The 19,668-nt window shown below is 41.4% G+C and overlaps 1 protein-coding gene across 1 annotated transcript in view; it reads right to left on the minus strand.

Annotated features, from left to right (window-relative positions):
- The window catches only part of SEMA5B (semaphorin 5B), a 281,418-nt gene that overhangs the window by 91,200 nt on the left and 170,550 nt on the right, over positions 1-19,668 (minus strand). Inside the window, exon 6 of the mRNA XM_075028790.1 lies at positions 17,561-17,606. Within this exon, the coding sequence (XP_074884891.1) occupies positions 17,561-17,606 (46 nt within the window). The remainder of the gene's footprint in view (positions 1-17,560; positions 17,607-19,668) is intronic.

Consider the following 19,668-nt stretch of genomic DNA (forward strand, 5'->3'; position numbering starts at 1 on the left):
AATCATTCATCAGAAAGAAGGACTTTCTCATTTTAAGAATGGATCTTTAACTCGGGTCCAAATAATACCATCTTCATATATGTATAGTTCTCCATCTCACAGGCTCACCACATCCTTACAAAGAGACATCCAATAGTCTGAGGGAAGTTCCTCCACCCTGGCTCACCTATTGTACAAAAATTACAGAAACAGTGTACATCTGCACCCAAGAGACAGGGAGGAGCGTTTCCAGGAGGACTGACCATGCTCTCCTTATTGGTTTCATTCTTAAGCCTCACTGACTTAGAGCAGAGTCTGTCCTCCCACCTTATGTTTTCAGACTGTACGCACACCCAGATGGAGCATCGCTGTAACACCTGGCAGAACAGGGCCTCAGCCTCCAGGTATGGGAGCTCTACTTTTCTTTGATCGAGTTATCCCAGCCCAATGAGCTACTGTACATCAGCTGAGTCATGGTAACCCACTCTGTTCATGGTCTTCTCTTATCTCAGGTGCAAGGTAAGATGCTTCACAGTTCTCCTTCTGCACAGAGCACATTCCAGTAACACAGCTCTGGAGCAAGCAGTAAGTAGGTAAGCTCCTGTGCCTCTGTTGTGTGTCTGCGCCTACAGAAACAACCTGTTCTCAACTGCAAATGTTAGTTTTTGAGGGAAAGTTTTCAGCTGCTTTCAGTTCTTCTTGGATGGTCAATGCTACTGATTTTCTCTCTTTCACAGCTTCAAAATCCTTTGTTATTTACTTGTATTATAGGAGCACATAGAGGCATGAACTGAGATTGTGACCCCATATTTCTAGGCAATATACAAACATGCTGTGGGAGAGAATTTCTGTCTGAGAGCACTTACAAGCTAAACAGACAACACAGACACATGGGAGGAAAGGAAAACCAGAAGAAGAGAGAGGTCAACTGACTAGGAAAAGCCACCGAGTATGTCAGAAGCAGAGATGAGCACTGAACTTTGCTCTCTTGAGGACTAAAAACTTTCTTGTCTAGCACAAAATGAGTTCTTAGACAGCATTTTTTTTCTGTTATCACAAAATGCATCCACTGAATTGGCGGTGCGGAGAGGGAGCGGGTTTAAAGATTAGAACAATGGGCAAGATGCCGCACATCCCGTCCTCTTCTTTCTGACATCCTGGGGCAAGGCCACAGTCTCATGTACAAAAACAAATTTGAGTTTTGGTGCCTTCAACTTCCATTTGTCCTGCAGGAGATTCCATTAAATAACACAAGGTCTGTAAATCAGACACTCCCCTCTCTCTGCAGTGTCAGGTAGGAATTTGCAACTCCAGACCATGCATTTCCTTATCTGAAAGGAGCATTGTATGAGGCTTAACAGATCACAGTTTCTACAGTGTACCCAAATGGAAATCACTGTACAAGTACATGGTTTTATTATTAAAGACAATTGTCTAAAACTTTAGTAAAGAACATTTGATACCAAGTACTAAAACTAAAATGGTGTTTTCTAAGATAAACAATAAAGATTGTCACATCCAGGTTACAACCTGTACTGTTTTCAGCTCTGTGGGAATTTTAGTGTACAGAGGACAGCTTACAATGGAGCAGCCAGCTCAACCTTGAAGAGGTACTGTCAAATTAAAATTCATATTTGAAGCAAACAGATTGACTTGCCAGTGCTTTAAGCATACTTTCAGTAACCCTGGTGTAAAACATCTATAATTTGATGCTGAATTCCACACAGAGGAGAATTTGAGCTTTTTTTACACAATGGAACTTCCTTTGTCATCCAAATTTGCAGTTTTCATAGCGCCTATGAGCATCCGTCATAGCCCAGGACTCCCTGTGCAAGCCTGTGTAGGTATAGCCTTGCCAAAATGCATTATAAGCAAAGCGTAATAATATACGAGAGGCATCAGGTAGCAGTGGACGGTGGAGCACAGAGAGACAATGGAGCATAACCACACAATAGGGGAAGGTCACGGCTCACCAGCCACATAACTCTTTGTGAGGTTTTTGTAACCAGAAGAGTTTTAGCATATCAAGGACGGGATTCTTCTGAGACACAACGGGGACACATGGGAGAAACCAAGAGGAGAAGGCGCATTAACCAAAGGGGAGAGAGCTGCTGGCGTCATGGGCTGATTCAAAGTGGGGTGAGCCTCTTACGGGAAGTGATAAGCAGGTCTGTGAAAGACCCTTAAAATTAATACAAGCACTAATGCAATGCAACAAGGATACGCCCAAAGAGAGGAGGGTGGAAAGACACCGGTGGTCCGGCAACACGAGAGGCTATGGATGTGATGCTATACCTGAACAGAAGGGCTTGCAGAAGCCAGGAATGATGCCCAGATTACAGGTTTTAGCAACAGACTGGATTGCAGCGCTGTCTGTAAGGGTAAAGAAAGAAGGAGTACACACTCTGCTGTGGCTATATGCTGAGCTTAGACAGCTACATATTTATGCAGCAGTGTTAGATGAACATGCCAACATGACACTTTGGAAGAAAGATACAGCTCTGAAGAAGAGAGATAAAGATGGCACTGGATTTCTGTTTCCACTATCTAGTGTTTGCATTTTTATCATTCTGTGTAAAGAAAAATGTCAGTCTGTGACAACAATTTCATTTTGCTGATGATCAACTTCATTTTGCTTGAAAGTGCTTAACACTGCAATGATTTAGTTGCAAGTACTATATGGGAATGCTTATCTTTTTTTGAAAACAACTTAATCCATTGGATATTTCTATTACTTTTAAGCATGCCAAAGCATGGACAGGGCCAAATGCAAATTGATAGTTTTAGTTAACTGGGACATATGGCATGCTAGTGAAAAAAGACCTTAAAGCTCTCACCTGTAGCCAGTTTAGAATGAATGACAACATCCAGAACTGGAGAACAGCACAGGGGATGTTAGGGATGGATGACTTACAGTGTTTCCTATTACTGAAGATCAAAAGCATACAGAAACTGAGACAAGACTTTTAGCATACTGGGTAATTAACAGCCATGGTGGAATTTGGTTTCTTGCCATGTCACATTCAGTTTATAGCTTATGACAACAAACGTTTACTAAATGTACTGGAGATTACAGAAACATGAGATTATATGATAAATCAATAAAATAACTAAATAAAGAGGTTAAAATACACTGAGTCAAAAACAATTAAAGAAGAATTCCACTGCAGTCAAGCACAGGTCAGGAATATAAGTAGAGCCAATGGACATGCAGGTGCAGTTGACACTGGCCAGGTGGGCACCACACAGCACTATTTCCCACACCACCAGCACTGTTTATTCTGTAAAGAACAGGTTTTGTTGTGGGGGTTTTTTTCCTTCAGTTGCTACAAACAAGGTTCAACAAGCTATTTCTAAGAAGCGAGCCAACAAACGGAGTCACAGCCATGGTCGCCCTTGATAAAGTGGAGGCAATTCTTCCTTCGAGGCTCCTCTACCGCCAAAAGATGTCCATCTCCACCCCTTTATGTTCTTTGGCAGAGTCGCCATTCAGAACTAAATCCCTCCTTCCTCTTTGTGGGCTCCACTGATGGATGTGACAAGACTTCCAAGCAGCCTCCTCTTACTGTTTTGCACAATGATCTCTGGAGTAGGAGGTTCAAAAAACCTTCCAAGGGACCAGCCCATATTCAGTACAAAATCAATTTACCATGGCTATAGACTCCTTTGTATTTCTGCATCAAGCAAGGCGATTTTATTCTCTTTCATTTTTCTGCTCTGGGTTTCCTTGCCATCATGCCTCTTTGAAGCTCACTGCTATGTAGAGATGTTAAGGGTTCTCCACTATACATTTTTTTTGTGTTCCCTCCCCCCCTACTTCTGAGGCAGACTGGACAAATCCTGCACAGTCAACTGAGTGCATTTTCGTGCACCCACATTAAGAGTTCTGCTATGAAAAGCCATCTTCCCATATATGCTTCAAACCGAAAATGTAATCACTGAAGCACATGTGAAACCTCTGTGTATTATCAGCTTTCTAAAGTGGGGAAGTCTTGCATTCTTTATTCCTCTCCAGGTTACATCATTGAATATACTTGTTCAGCATTTATTTGTTTGCTTTGAGAAGGAGCTAAAATAAGTTTGAGGAAATGCCCAATTTGGATCCAATTCTCCCAACAATTAGGCTGAGATTCAGGAATCAAAATCAGCACATCCTGCAGCATTAAAGAGACTAATGAAGAACTCAAGATGACATTTTCACTGTTCTGTGCCTCCTGTTTTTCTTTAGGGAAATCACATCTCTTGCATTGGGGGGGCAATAGTCTTTCAGATGAGAAACACTGCAATATATTCTCATTAAAATTGTGTAAGAGGTTGAACATGGTTTGAGTCCTGTCTTGGCTTGAAAAAAGGGGGCAGCATGCAATTAAACAAATAAATGTGCATGTGATTCAATTTATCCTATCAACATTCTTTTTCTGGTTGTGCACTTAAGCTTGGTGTAGTACAACGAAAAGGGAAAAAAGGCACTGGAAATCTTTAATTCAGTGAAAGATGCATTATTGAGACCAAATGAAAGCTTTGAGATTAATTAGCCAAGGCCAGTCTCATGCAAGCCAGAGAGATTGGGAAAGTTTTGCAAGGCAGGCTGAAAACAGAGATCCTGCCTGAGCCTGCCTGTACCACAGGAACTTAAGTGAAACCAGACTCTCCCTCCTGCTCTTCCCGATTTTAAAGTAATAGTTTTTGAGCTTCAAGAATATGGGCAAAAAATTCTAAATCCTCAGCTAAAAAAGATTCTTTGTACTTTCCCTATTCAGTTCAGCAGATGTATGTCTGAATTTGTTTCGCATACCTAAAGAAAGGATCCAGACTCCTGTTCCTAGACACCAGGATTTTGACGTGTACTGTGGAAGCACCTGGAATACTCAGCTGCACTCTGCTAGGCATTTCTGCTTAAAATTAAATGGCAATTCTTGCCCCAGTGAGCCTGAATCCTAGGGTGAAGGTGAAAGACAATGTGTGCCTGCAAAAAAACAGGCAGAAAGAACAAGGGGGAGCAGTGAGATGTCTGACATTTGCAATCAGGGAGTACACATGGTGCACAGGCAAGTGTGGTACAAGCTTCCCAGGAAAGTTTTTGGCAACACACCTAGTTTTTGACCTTTAGACTCTCTGGCTTCTATGGGGTTTGGTGCTTAGCATCACAAACTGTCAGAAAATGTCATTTCTGATAAATCACTAATAACCAAGAACAAGTAGGACCTTTCAGATCTTACCAGGCTAGGCTGGAAGAGGAAGTCAGTGATGAAAAGTCCCCCATGTTTCATAAAACAGATTTCGTGGTTGGGGTTTTTTTTTTATTTTTATTGTTCTATAGCTACACTGTGCATTACATATCTGCTTTCCTCTGCCAGGTGCCTAACGCTCTTAATAAGCTAATTACAGCCTTCTGCTTATTTCATGTCAAGCTTAACTCCCCAGTCTGAGCCTAGCCTGCAGTTCTGGCATGTTTTTTCCTTAATCTAAGACCATCTGTGCTCCATCAGCAAGGAACACTTAAATACAGAGAAAGTGAAGAACCAACAGTGTTGAATTCCCCATACTCTGCCCCCAACTCCTCTCCCCAGCATTTCCAATTAAGTGTGAAGCCAACATCCATCCAGTCCTAAATATGCTGGAAGGCTCTGAGCAGGCTACAGTTATCTACAGATGCAGCAACACTTTTCAGTGGTCAGTGGGGAAATGACAAGCCAGAAAGGACTTGAATCTCTCCATTTCTTTACATCAAAAGCTTCACATTTCAAATACCATCACATCACCAGCAACACGGGCAGCGGTTGAGTTCAGCACTTGCTCAGTGTAAATCAAATACTTGTCTCAGAGAAGCACAAGGAGTCAGTTTGAGAAAGAAGCGATGGGGTTGATTTTTCAAGAACCCAAAAATATTTCTCAAGTCTTTTGTTTATTGCTGCAAAATGGAAGTGCACAACAGTTTAAATCAAAACTGGACTGCAATGCTAGGGAAGGTGGCTCTCTGACCCTCTCCTGTCCCACCATCAAAAATTCAAGTGTTTCGAAGCCCTACTGTCCCCCCGCCGCCCAGCCCAGCTGGATGCAGTCCCTGCCTGCTGCTACTGCAAGCAGCCAGAGCCCCACCACTGTGCGTAGCATCAATCCACCTAGCTTCCTCCTAAGGCTGGGAAACAGATGCCTTCAGACTCCCTGCTTGGACTGTCACAGTTTGCCTTGCTTCTGCCTCCTCTTTTCAAACACCAGACGTCAGCACCTGATGCCATAGTGAGCTCTGCCAAGCTTCATCTCAACAAGGAATTTATTTGCTCCTTCTCCTGCAAAGATGACTCTGATGCAGTGCCTTTTATTCCTTCCTCCCAGCTCCTCTGTTCTGTTCTCCAGTCTGCACTCTCCTGCCAACCCAGGATTTATTTTCCAATTTCCTTCAGTTTGAGTCCTGCCCTTACATTCCCCCTGCCACCTGGCTCTTCCCTCACCTCCCCTCCAGCACGTTTGCATTTGACCTTTACCAAGGTCAAAGATTCCACAAATGAGTTTTGAGAATATGCCTTGTAATTAAGATGAGGGAATACAAAACGATTCTCCAACAGGATTAATGCAGCATACTTCTTTGTGCTTCTTCTAACTCCTTTTTGGTGGTTTTCAATGCTTTCACATTTATCTTGTATTGAAAAGAAAAAAATCTTTTTCTTTTTTCTGCCTTGTTCTTAAATCCTCAGTAACTGATCTCACAGCAAAAGCTACTAAATTTGTAACAATTATATTAGCCACATACATTTTTTCTCCTGTCACTGTGTTTACCACTATTATATTTATGAACCATTGATCATTCCTTTCTGCCCCATGCATCAAAATTCTCTCCTCTTAGGCAACTGCAGTTTGTCTCTTAATACTCCCAGGCTAACTTAAGAACTTTTTTGTCATTCTTAATAAAGCTTAAATCACTTCTCTTTGAGCAACCCTGCAGCCTATTCAAATGGCTGCAGCCCTGTTATTTCTTTTTCTTTACTTATATGGAATTAAACCACTCTCAAAACTCTCAAAACCACACTTTGTCTCCTGTCTGAAGTGATTAATTAATAATTAAAATAATGTATGGAATTTAATCCACATTCCTGACACAAAAGTGTTTCCGATGAAAACATGTGTTTATTCACCCTCCCACCAAATTCTTTCCAAGCTGTTCTCTTAAAAAAAAAATAATACAGAATTATTTATACTTTAAGTATTTTTATCTGAAGGGATACATCTTTTTTGCATTTTTCTCCTACCAGACCCCAACTACTCTATTTTTACATTAAAAGGTTTTCATTTAAGAAGTTTAGAAAAAAGTAGTGAAAAATGGGTCCATTTTAAGCATGTGGAAAGGCTGAAGTTGCATAATTGCTTACCTAGAAAGCAGAGGTGAAGATAACAACTGCTTAATATTACATAGGCTATGAATCAGAATGTAACAACCTTGCAGACTCACGATTAAGGCAAATTCCCTATATTTACAAGTGTATATCATCATGTATAATACTTAGGTCTTAAACAGAAAGCCATATATTTCAAAGCACTTCGAAAAGACAAGTATCATTATCTCAGCTTCACGTGGGGAGAAAGGAAAGCTCAGGCTGGAGATGGCTGGAAACTACCTTACCTCCCCGCAGCTCTCTAAAAGTGATGTAGCCAGTCCATGCTATCCAAACTCTCCTTATAGAGAATGGAGAGAAATATGCGATTTTTCTGCACAGTTTCTTCCACTGACTCCCCACGCTTGGTCTCCCGAATCTCAGAATAGCTGAGTCTCTACTCAGTCATGTTACTGGTAAAAATCTATGGGATAGCTATAACCACGGTGTGGTAACTTTTAGATGAAAGAAGCATTTCAGTGACAGTAGAATACCTGTAAGATCATTGTTCCTACTGACTGTTCAAGCTGTGGTAGCACCCAGCAACTCATTAATACCCCACAGCCACATCCCTCGCCCTCCTCCAGCAGTACAACCCATCCTTCCTCTCCCATTAGCAGGCAACTCACAGCAGCTGCTGCCTGATGTTGCTTAGCTGGGGGTTTGCTCCTCCTCCTGCAGCCCTGAAGAAAGGCTTCTGAGCCTGAAAACTTGCCATCTTTCTCCAGTTAAGGTGGCTGGAGATACCATAGGCATAGTCAAGTTTGTGCTTGTTTATTCGTCTGTCCTCTTAGCACATGGGTTGTACTTTCCTTGAGCTCAGCCTGGGGAAGGCAGGTGAAACCTTGGAGGCCAAAGCTCTTTGAGGATCTCGAAGGATTCAGGGAAGCTGCACCTGCCGTGCTGAGACAGGATCGATGTCCTGTGGGAATGATGAGCAAACTGTTCCCGTCTCTGCTCCCCAGCTCTGGGTCTCTGGAAACAGCTGTGCAGGCCATCTTAGTGACTCTGCTGTGTAGCTCCAGGCTCCAATAATCCCCTCGTATTAGTCATTCAGAACTGTTGCATTTAAAAGAAGCTGTAAAACACACATCAGCTGAACTGTTACTAACAGAGAAAAAGTAGAATTATTTATCTAGGGAAAAAACGCACGCACTGACATGAAATGTATTTGCTATAAAATATTTCTTTTCTTTTTTTCTAAGAGCTCAATAGTTGGGTTTAAAGGAAACATATGAGGTCATTCAAGGGCCCTTTTAGAGGTGCAAATCAATAAATGGTGGGGGTTTTTTTTAATGCTCTCATTATAAATGACTGGATGCTATCAGGGTCAAACTGAATCCTGCGCAGAGAGCCAGTGCAAGGGACGTGACTCATTTAGATCTCTCTTAAGCTCTGTTCTGAGAATAAAATGTAGATATTTCTCTGTATTCTCAGTCTTAAAAAAACCCAAACTGCTGCATTTTTGCAGTAATTGGCCCAGATACTCCATTGTTCGTCTTGTAAGATGCAGTGCTTTGTGTTTTGAAGGACTTCTCTTACTTCTGACTTCCCAGCATGTGCAGCTCAGCTCCGATGCCAGGGACAGGTCCCAGGTAGAAAGAACACTTCACTGAGCTCACAGCCCTGAGAAGCGGCAAACAGCAGCGGGGTGCCAGGACCTCTCCCCAGGCTCCAGCAGTTGGCAGCTCACCACCTCCACAAACCCCGGCTTGCTGAACGGGGGAGAGACTGCAGGAGGTCTCACCTCCTCTCCAGGAGAGCATGACGCAGGAGCTGACTGCGTGAACCCTGCGCTCGGCCTGCGAAACTCAATAGGTCGCTGTCGCCACATCGACTGCTGTTAGCGAAGGTGCTGCATTAAACCCATCCCGCGTTAGAGCCTTCACTAATGATTGCATCAGAGTGCCCTAATTGGGACAGAGGCAACTAGGAAACGCTTTCTGTGCCTTGTGGTAAGCCAGCATTTGCAGGTAAAGAATAAACCTCTCCCATGTCTGAAAATATCCCACATCCCTAAAGTAATAATAACAAAAAAGCAGCATATATTTATATAAATCTCAGTTTATATAAATGTCAGTTTAGATAAGGTGTATCCTACAACAAGAGGCTGATCTGCCTCTCAGGAACATCCGCAGAGCTGGGTTTGTTGACAGCAGCCGCAGATGAATGCACGTGTCAGGGCAGGGGACAGCCAGGGCGTAAGTACATGCAGATCCCTGAGAGCCTCCTGGCGCTGATGGAGTGGGAAGGAGCCCACAGAGAAAAAGGGCTAAATAGGCAAACCAAAATACATTTTGCAAAGATACAGAAGCAACATTGGTGACAAGAAATGAGAAGTCCAAGTGATTTTTTTTTTTTATTGTCATTTTTTTTCCCTCCCCTTTCTAAAGGATGTTTAATGGTCCTGACTGTAAGTTGCAAGGAATAAGAACATTAGTCTTCATTCCCTACACAAAAAAAGCCTGACAGGGTTTTATCAAATAAAGAGCCCAATATGCTACTGTTATCTGTAAGTGACTTCAGCAGCTAATTAAATTCAGTTTCTGAATCCTGCTCATAATGTTTGCTGACAAAGACCAAAACCCCTGTAGTAATTTTGGCTTTTAGGTGAGGTGAGACAGGGAAGGAGGGAATGACAACTGACAAATTACCCAGGAAAGCGGGCTGGCAATCCATGGCTGACAGGCATCACACAAACCTCACTTCAGCCTGTGAGCGTAACAGGGTAGTTCCCCTCCAGATGTAAAGCAGCTCTGTGGCCTTCACTGACTCCAAGAAGGTTGCCCTGCTCTAATGCCAAGTCTGAATCCAAACAGATATAGCTTCTGAACTTCCTATCCATGCTATACAACCTTATGTATTTGATCCTTCTGTATGGGTACATACGTACGTATGCATAAAAAATATATATATATAAGAACTTCCTATACCATGCCTAAATACTCACTTTAGAGGGCAATTACACTGATCACAACTACACAGTGCATTCTGAGCCAGTTTAGCAAATCTATGACTGCACATATTGAAATGTATTCTCACTCGGTAGAGCATGCAGCATGCTCTTAACTCAGACAATTCTCAAAGGAAAACTGGCATTTATTTAAAGCTAAACCTGGGCTTAAAAGCTTTGCTGGCTTTAAATGGACTCCTGAGTTGGGTTCTCTCAGACAGAGGGGATGTTGTGTTCAGAACTCACTCAATGCTACAGAGTGTGAGAAGAGATCTGCTTTCTCTGCTCTCTGAATTTCAGCTGATGAGTAACATCAGAACAAGGTTGGTTCCCAACAGCATATGCTGGAGCCTATTAAAGAGTATAGTTCCCTGCAGCGAGGAGCTGGAGAAGTGTGTCCTTGGAGGATGAAGAGTGGCCTTCAGACATGGTCACCTCCAGTCTGACATGCCTGGTTTTCTTCCCCCATCTCCCACTCCAGGTAGAAATTTCTCCCCTCGATAAATCCTGGGAAGGGAGACCTGCACCTGAAAGCTGCAATCTAGCTCCTGATGAGTCATTTTAAGGAAGGGTGTATTCAGGAAGTACATTTTATTTGGGAACCTGAAACCGTAAGAATAAAAAGCTGAATTTGCCAGAAAGTTTGTTCAGCCAATATATGCTTTATTATGGAATAGCTTTAAACCTCTAGGCTGAGAGTGAGAGGTTTTAGGTGCAGCTTTGGAAGGTGATTTATGAATAGATTTATATGTTAATCTGTTAATAAAAAATGTAGCGTACTGATAAAATATGTGACAATCACAACTCAGCTATGAGCCACATATTAAAGACTGCATCTGCTCTAGTAGAGGTTTTGATTATGTTTTTAAATGAGGGAACTGCATTGGCCTAAAAATAAAGAAATAAATGTTTTATCTAGAACTATGTGCCATATAATTCAAAGATGTATCTGGGAATCTGCAAGAAACAAATAATAAACTGCTTTTAAGAAAATTACTTCTGGCAAGTTAAGCTTATTCCTGAACATTTCAAACTGGAGTTCCTGTCAGGCAGCTCAGTGGTACATAAAGATAGGCACAGTATTCTCACTCTTTCCCAAAATTACTTCCCAAACTGGATTTTAAATTGGATGATAATCTTGACACTCCAACTAGACTGAAGAAATAAGTATCTTTAGCAAAGCTGGGCCAGCTTCTAAGCACCCATGGGTTTGCGCTGCATATCAATGCCTAGTTTTTTCGTGATTTTTGAAAGGATATTTTGAAAAATGGGAACAGCTCTGTCTCAAGGACATTTCTGCAAGTAAATCTGAAATACAATACTTTTACCTCTTTTTATTGACAAAACTCACAGCACTTTATAAAGGAGTGCTATATCCCTATTTCACATGCAAGCAAACACCAGGCAGATAAATGGGGCAGATTAACCTTCCTTTAGGTGCCCACAGGCAGAGCCAGCAGTATGAATTTGGGCCTCCAAGCCCCATCTGGTGCCTATCCAGCATCTCTTGGGGATGTAAGACTGATCTTACAAAACTATTTGTAAGTTTTCTGATGAGCACCAGGGTTTTGTGAACATATTCTGAATCCTTAAAATTTCCCAGTGAAGTATTTTCACTGGGAAAGATTACTTGAGTGACAATTTGTGCTGTAAACTATATTACTCGCTGCTCCCCATTGGTTTTGTTTATCATTTTATTCAACTATAGAGAGAAAAACGAAGTTAAACTCTGCCACCTCTCCTCACACTTTCCTACACTTGGAGAGCATGTTTCTCATCAGCACACATAAATGTGGCACTACTGAGCCCTAAGTAAGTAGAAAATAATGCATTTAATGCTCGGTTTGATTCAAAGTGCAAAATATGAAACCTGTTCCATTTGTTGCTATGTGACATATTGAGGACTGATAGGCAAGTTTTATTATTATTAACTATACTTTGTTGATACGTACTGTTGATTTACCAGTGATTATGCCACAGAGCTAAAGATCCCTCCAGGGACTAGCAAGGAGGGAAGTGTGCCTTCAGAAGCAGCTGTGCAGTTTCAGACCTTCATCTCTGTAGGAGGGATGTTTCTGCTTCTTAGATTAAGGGAAGAAAAACTGGAGTAAAACCCTCCTTACCGGAAATGCACTGGCTATGTAGCTGTAGTTCATCTGCTACAGCACCATATGGAATGTTTTGTCCATATTTCAGGTTTGAAAAAATGCCCATTTCAAAGCCCCATGATATCAGCAGAAAGAAATTGATTTCAATAAGCTTCAGATCAAGCCTTAAGAGCTGATTCTGCCTAAGCACGTTGTTGACTTTAAGCTTGGGTTTAAGTCTTATGCCTCCAGTGGAACTGAGAAGTTCATCAAGTTTTGCCCTAGTGACTGGTTAACATTCTCCAAAGTGCCCACATTAATGTAGGTGCTCTTATTTATAAATTTGGAGCAAAATTTCAAAAGCACGTAAAGTCATGGGTTTAGTAGCATTTTCATGTTTTGCAGTGGGGGAATTGTAGGTCTGTAATTGGAGATCTAGATTCTGGCAGCCCAGGTGGTACTGGATAGGGTGTAACTCCACAGGCAATCCTACCAAATTCAGCATCATGACTACTGGGGAACTAACATGCTCTGTCTCTGAACTTAGCCCTCACTTAATTTTTTTGTCCTCAGGAAAAAAAATATTAAATTGTTAATTAAAGCATATTTTAATCTCAAAATTTTTGTGTCTTTCTTAACAGATGAAATAACTTAAGTCTTCTAAATAGTTTTCCAATAGGTGCACCCATTCATTCTTTCATATACTGTTAAAATACAGTTTACTTTTAAGAAAGGGAACACATACAGACTCTTGAAGTATTTTAAATACTATTAACCTGTTATAACTGGTCAGCATAAAAACTTCACAGGGCTGGTTAGAAACTTTTTCACAAGAGATCTTCCATTAAAACAAATAATTGAAATCAAAACATTTTATGAAATTCTAACAGTTTCTATTAAACTTATCAGATGAGAGTCCAGAAGGGAACCTTGGATCCGGCGGGAAATTTTTGGTCACAAACATAAAGGAAAGGAAAGGAAAGGAAAAAATATGCCCCAGACAAACCAGGTCAATCGCTTCAGATGAGAGAAATGCACATTCAAATCCTCTCTCGATGCTTCAGAAAATACTTGACCCAGAATATTTGCATCCCAAGTAACCATGTGTCTATGTCCTTCTCTTTCAGATTTTACAAAGATGTCAAAAAGTCATGTTTTCATCTCAGTGCAACAAGGTTGGAAATCTTGGCATCTTAAAAAGGTTGGAAAAATAATTTCCCACTCAATTCAATTGAGAACTCTAAGTTCCAGGTAAAATCAGGGTGAACAGGGGGTAGGCACTGCACTGGGATTTATGAAATGCCTGCCAAGTAGCCTGCTTTTAATGCACACCAGAGAATAGCATTCCTTGCTAAGAAGTCCTAATCAGCATTGTGCATTTTTTAAAATTTGCTCAAAGGCTTATGTTTTTAAAATGACCCTTCCACCTACTCTATTAATTACAAACTCCAGCATAAAACTGACTTTTCTACAGCCTCACTGTGAAAGCTGAAGATTAGGAGCTAAAGTTGTTTCAGACCCATGCATAAATTAAACAGCGTATGCTCCAAGCACACATCATTTTAAAAATGTGTTCTATAAAATGTCTAATACTTAGAGCTCACAATGCATACAAGAGGACCATTTAAAGATGGAGATGAAACATGTTGCAGGGATTTTGTTTAAAAGAGATGCTAAAAGATTTAGAGAACAGTATCCATTTTAAAACTATGTTTCTTGACTGCTGCAAGAATTTGAATGCTACATGCCAAAGTTTCCAAAATTAACAGGTGCTTTTGGATACCTGACCTGGGGCATCTCAAGATGCTGATTTTAAGAAATTCTTTAACAATGATGTGCCTCAATTTTGGTGAGAAAAACAGGTAGACAAAATGACAAGTGATCCCCAAAATACCTTGGCCTCAATTTCCTTCTAGATATTGACATTCAGCCAAAAATGTTTCTCACAAAAAAAAAAATATTAACCAACACCGAAGTTTCTCAGGCAACTAAAAACTCATTTGGTGAAAGCTTTCTCAGGCCCCAAATGGGATTTCTGAAACACATTTCAGAAACAAAGAGAGAGGGGAAAAAAAATCTCAGAGAAGTTGGGACATTTTGTTCTGCAGAGCAGGAAACAAGCTTGTTCTGCTTCAGTTTCTGCTCCACTCCACTCACTAGTTCCCATGTAAAAGCTCAGTGCTATGGTCTTGGAGAAACAACCTCAGTAGAACCAACAGAAAATTCAAAGTGAGAAGAAAACTTCGGCACATGGTAATTCTGCTGAGAGCTAAGAAAGTAAAAGAAATTACCTGTTTATAATATGGTCCAACAGCTAACACATCCTAAAATCTACCTCTCTTCCTCCCCTCCCCTGAAGTCTCAACTTTTCTATAGGGTAATCCTATCTTTTTACAGAGGTCTTATCCAGTAACTTGCCCATATAATGCTAAGTTTTGTCTTTTAATCTACTGCAATTCCAAGACAATAACTTCCTATCCAGACTACATGGAGTGGCTACATGATACTCCAGTGTTCTTTGCTGTGGAGATGACAAAATTAAGTTTATACTAATGGCAGTCCCACACATATTCAGGAGTAATACCATAACTTTAGCTTCTGGAACTGAAGATTCCTAAAATGTATTTTCAGGAGTGACAGTTTCACTAAACAATCCTTGAAGTTGATGGAGAACTCTTGCTCATTTTAATTGATTTTGCATTGGGCTTAAATGAAAGGCCTCCACAGTCATTCAACAGGTAGAAGGAAAGAGTGCCTTCTTTTAAAGTCTGGGAGCTGAAAACCTTTCTAAAATCAGAGAGTAACGATATGGCTAACACTAGGTTTGTGATACACAGTATTCATAAAGGGGATTACAATCCAGAAAAAGAAGAATTTATTCCCATTGGAAAGCAATGAATAAAGTGATGCTGTGATGAAAACCATTACGGCCTTCTCAATGGCAGGAAATACTCATTTTCTGGTTAAAGAACACATAACTTGTCAAGGAAAACATGCATTAGGTAGAGTGAGCTAGCAAATCTACCCATTACAGAATGAGAGACTAAAGTACTGAATTTGCTGTGCTAGCAAGCAGTGGCACAGGGGTATTGCTCCTGCAAAACGCTGTTGCCACCCTTGTTGAAAAGACAATTAAGAGTCATCTCCTCCACAGGAACACCCTGGCCTCCTCTCCTTTCCATGACAGCTGTGGGGCTGAAATGTGCCCTTGCCTTTTCCCCCCAGGGACAGAGCGGCCTAGGGATAGAGCTGATTGCACAAGACTACTCAGTGAAAAACAGCTTTAAACTTCACCTAACCCTGCTGTAGAGAGGTATATTCCTCACACTGCCAGGCTTTGCCTCACAACCAGCATATCCTGCTCTCTCTGTAGACTGCGCTCCTCGTGTTTCTGCCCTCACCTCATGGAAGTACAAATGCAAGGGAGCAGACATCTGTCAACACAGTCCTGCACCTTGAAACAAATTTAGCACCACTGGCAACCTGAAGAGTAAGTAAGTCCCATAAGCAGAAATAAATCAGACCACAATCTCAAGATGAAAAACTATCCCCAAATCAGGCCTGACAAGATCCACACTGTATTTTACTTACAAGCAAAGAGAAGGTACAATCCAACCCAAATTAGCATTGTGACTACTTCTTAAACTGCAGTAAAACTCACCCCCTATAGAACTAACTGCAAATTCTTTGCATTTCTTGTCTTGTGTTCTGATCCGATCTTTAAAATGATGCATGGCGAAGGGAAGGTGGGAGGGGGTGCCTCTAAGCCACATCATGTGCTTTATGGAGACAAGCCAAGCAGCTACTTAGGCAACCATTAGGTCGGGAAACAATCGCTTCCATCATTCCCAACACGTGTGTCAACATAATTCCATGCTCTCTTTGTCATGCAAAAAGTCTTGGCAAAGTGACCGGATACACCCAGAAAGCAGGAGCAAACTAAGCTTATTATGTTAACCGGAGATCCCACAGCATCCTCCAGTGCCATAGAAGGAGACTTCCCATGTTTTGCAGTGTAGGAAAGGAAACTCGCTGCACTGAAAAGCACCCAAGCCAAGTCTGACTTCAGAAGTATATAAGGGAGATTCACAATTGGGTTTCATGGAAGAGGATCCCTCGTCTGACAAGCACAAGAGGTAGTGTGATAACAGGCGTTGCAGAAGGTATGACACCTCGCATAACTACAGAGACTTCCCTCTCCTGTGTGCTCGCTGGAAGCTGTCCAGCCATGCTAATGTGGCTCTGCAAAGGGAAACTACTGCCAAATGAGAGTATCGGCTTCTCTAACTCTATTGTTGTCATTGGTAACTCTGGACTTTGTTTTTGTTTTAAAGGAAGATTCAATGCATTCTACAACCATTAAACACGTTTTCTTCTCTGCAGCTATACTTGTAACTTTTACTAACAGCAAAAGGCTTGTCCACATCGGAATGGCTGGCAATACTACTCTAATGGCTTCTTTGTCTGGTCAGGTACAGAAGGAAGGCCCTTCAATCTGTCTGAAAAATGTCAAATACATCTTTGGTGCTCTAGCAACTATAGAATATGGTGTCCCGGAGCATAAGTATTTACTTATTTAAAGAAAACCAGTTGGGGTTTTCACTAACAATTTTTGCTGCATCTTCCAATTCCAGATTCAGTGCAGTGGGAGGAAAGTCCTAATACTGCTGGATGTTTGCAAGCCCTTTCAAACTTGAGCTGCTTTGCCTCCATTCTGCCATGGGTAACATATGTTTTTCAACCCATTTTGCCTCTTGAATGCTTGTTAGTCCAATCTTGGTTTTAGTAATGCATTCAGCAAAACACAGCTCCTCAGCATATGACACCTCCTCTAATGAAAGCCAAGGATTTCTATTGATTGTTGTGTTTAAGCCTGTATCAGTCACACTATATGCTTTGTTCCTTAAGATGCCGTATTTTTGGCAGATCCCATTACCACCCACTCAGGAATCAAGAGCAGAGAGTGCTGTCCAGATGGGTACGTGTAGAGGAGCCCTTCCCCCAGCATGATCACTGGAGTGGGAATAAGCATCTGGTTCTGACTTTGTCTTCTCCCTGCTCCATCACCCTGGGCAAATTTACTCTATACAGCCTTCTGAAAATGCACATCAAATATTACAGGACATTCATTAGCAACTCAAATAAAACAAAAGAGTAAAAAGTGAACATACCTGAATAAGAGAAACGTTGTGTAGACTAAGTCTGAAGAGGTAGTTCCTGCATGAACAAGCAGAAAAATTACAAACTGTTAGGCTACCAAAGAAGGAAGGGAAAAGTTATAAAAGCAAGTTATAGTTCTTGGTCATTCACTTCTACAAGCAACAAGCTTTTCTTGGACTCCACTCCACAGAATGCAAAAATAGTTATATGCCTCTTGTTCACCAGTGTCTTCACCAGTGTTCACCTCGTAACAAAGTTCTGAGCAGGTCTGGAGTAAAATATTCCAGAACGCATAATGAAGAGCCACAAGGAAATCCCAACAACACAGGGACTGTTTGCAAACCCTCAAAGAGCTTTAGTTGAAGTCCTGTATGGGCTGCACTCATGTTTTTCTCTGCATTCTGAGAAAACTGGGGTTGGACAGAAGCCAGCTGGAGCAAAGCTGACTCCTGTAGTATGCTCCCCTCCAAGCCCGTCCTTGTGAGTGCTCCCATTCAGGACTTTGTGGAAAAGGAAGAAAAGAGGACAGATACTTCTCAGCAGAATCTCTCTGCACAGAAAAACAGCAGGGAAATCAAGGCAGTGACTGCAGATACTCCCAATCCTCCTGTCATTGTATCTCCACGGGCAAAGCAAGGGAATTCCTGACAGAAGTCACTGTAGCATGAGATACCGCACATCAGCTAAGCTCCTGTAACCCTCCTTCTGCATGTTCATATCCTGCCACAAATAGGAGGGAACACACATTTGCATGAACATCTATGGGTGAGGCTTAGTTAACAGGATTTATCTCACATTTTTACGTGCTAAGACAATGCAGTTACCAGGAATCAGCTGACATATTAAGCCATAGGACTTGATTGTGTGCTTGAGGGTTTTGGCCATGTCTAACTTCATATTTCTGCACTCCATCTGTCAGGGAGTCTAAAGAGCTGTGATCTTTTTCCAACATCCCTGTCACCATAATCTCCCAGAGAAGACACATTTATATTATACCAGGTGAACTATGTTTTTGGAGGTGGCTCTATTTAAACAGTCGAAAATACAGCTTTGATGATATAGCTTCATCTGCTCTAGAAGTGCCAGTATACCGACATTCCCCTGCCTAGTAAAAATGCATGTTCCAGTCTTAGGTCAGTGAAGTCAGAGAAATCAGCAGAAAGCTCCTACCTATAGTGATGAAAAGGTCCTAAAGACTCTTCTGAAGAGCCCTGTTTAGGGTCTGGAGTCAGCAGCACACTCTGCCCAAGCAAAGCAAGTAATTCAAACTTTGACATATGAGAGATTCATATTGGGTCACAATGACCACTACAAGGCTTGAGCAATTTTTCCTTCTTCTGTAATCTCTCACTTGTATATCACCAAAGTCATAATCATAGAGTTGCCTGTATACTTTGTCCCAGTTCTATAAATAAACCAAAAGGTCTCAACTGCTGCTGACTGTCAATAAAGAAGGATGGGAACAAGGATGATGGGGAACTCTGGAAGTCAAACTCCTGGTACCAAATCTTCAGTTGATGTAGCTCTTATTTGCACCACCCTTTCTATACTGGGACTGGTTACCCAGAGAAGAATGAGACCCATTAGCAATATTTGAACAAAATATATCAGTAATTATTATACCTCCTGTAAGTATGCAGAGAAGTACACACATACAAAAAATCTCCATCTTCTCTCCTGGTCCTATCACTGGAAATCCAGCAGTTCTTTTGTACAGTCTGAAACCCTATTCTGCCTCAAAGGGCTGCATTCTTTCCCAAGTAATTTGTTAACTCTTTAGCATCAGCTACAGACTTAAATATTATGTCCTCTGGGTGCATGCAGCAGACCAGAGGCACTAAGCTTATATACAGCTAAAATTTCAAAATGGAGATAAATTCTCGTCCAGTGACTGACCTGACAGCTCCCTTAGAAAAACACGTGCTACTCTCACCAAAATATTAATGCAACTCCAGGACATGAGATACCATGGAATAAGCCTTCTCCTGGAGAAGTTAAGCATGTCACTGGCCTCCAATCTTACAACACCCTAAGGAGAAAGTTCTCATAACTAGGGACTTGAAGTTGCTATCCTGTTGTTAAGCATGCTATTTAAATGCATTGATTTTGGAAGTCTTAT

Source organism: Buteo buteo, chromosome 5 (genome assembly GCF_964188355.1).
Source record: "Buteo buteo chromosome 5, bButBut1.hap1.1, whole genome shotgun sequence".
Classification (NCBI taxonomy): domain Eukaryota; kingdom Metazoa; phylum Chordata; class Aves; order Accipitriformes; family Accipitridae; genus Buteo; species Buteo buteo.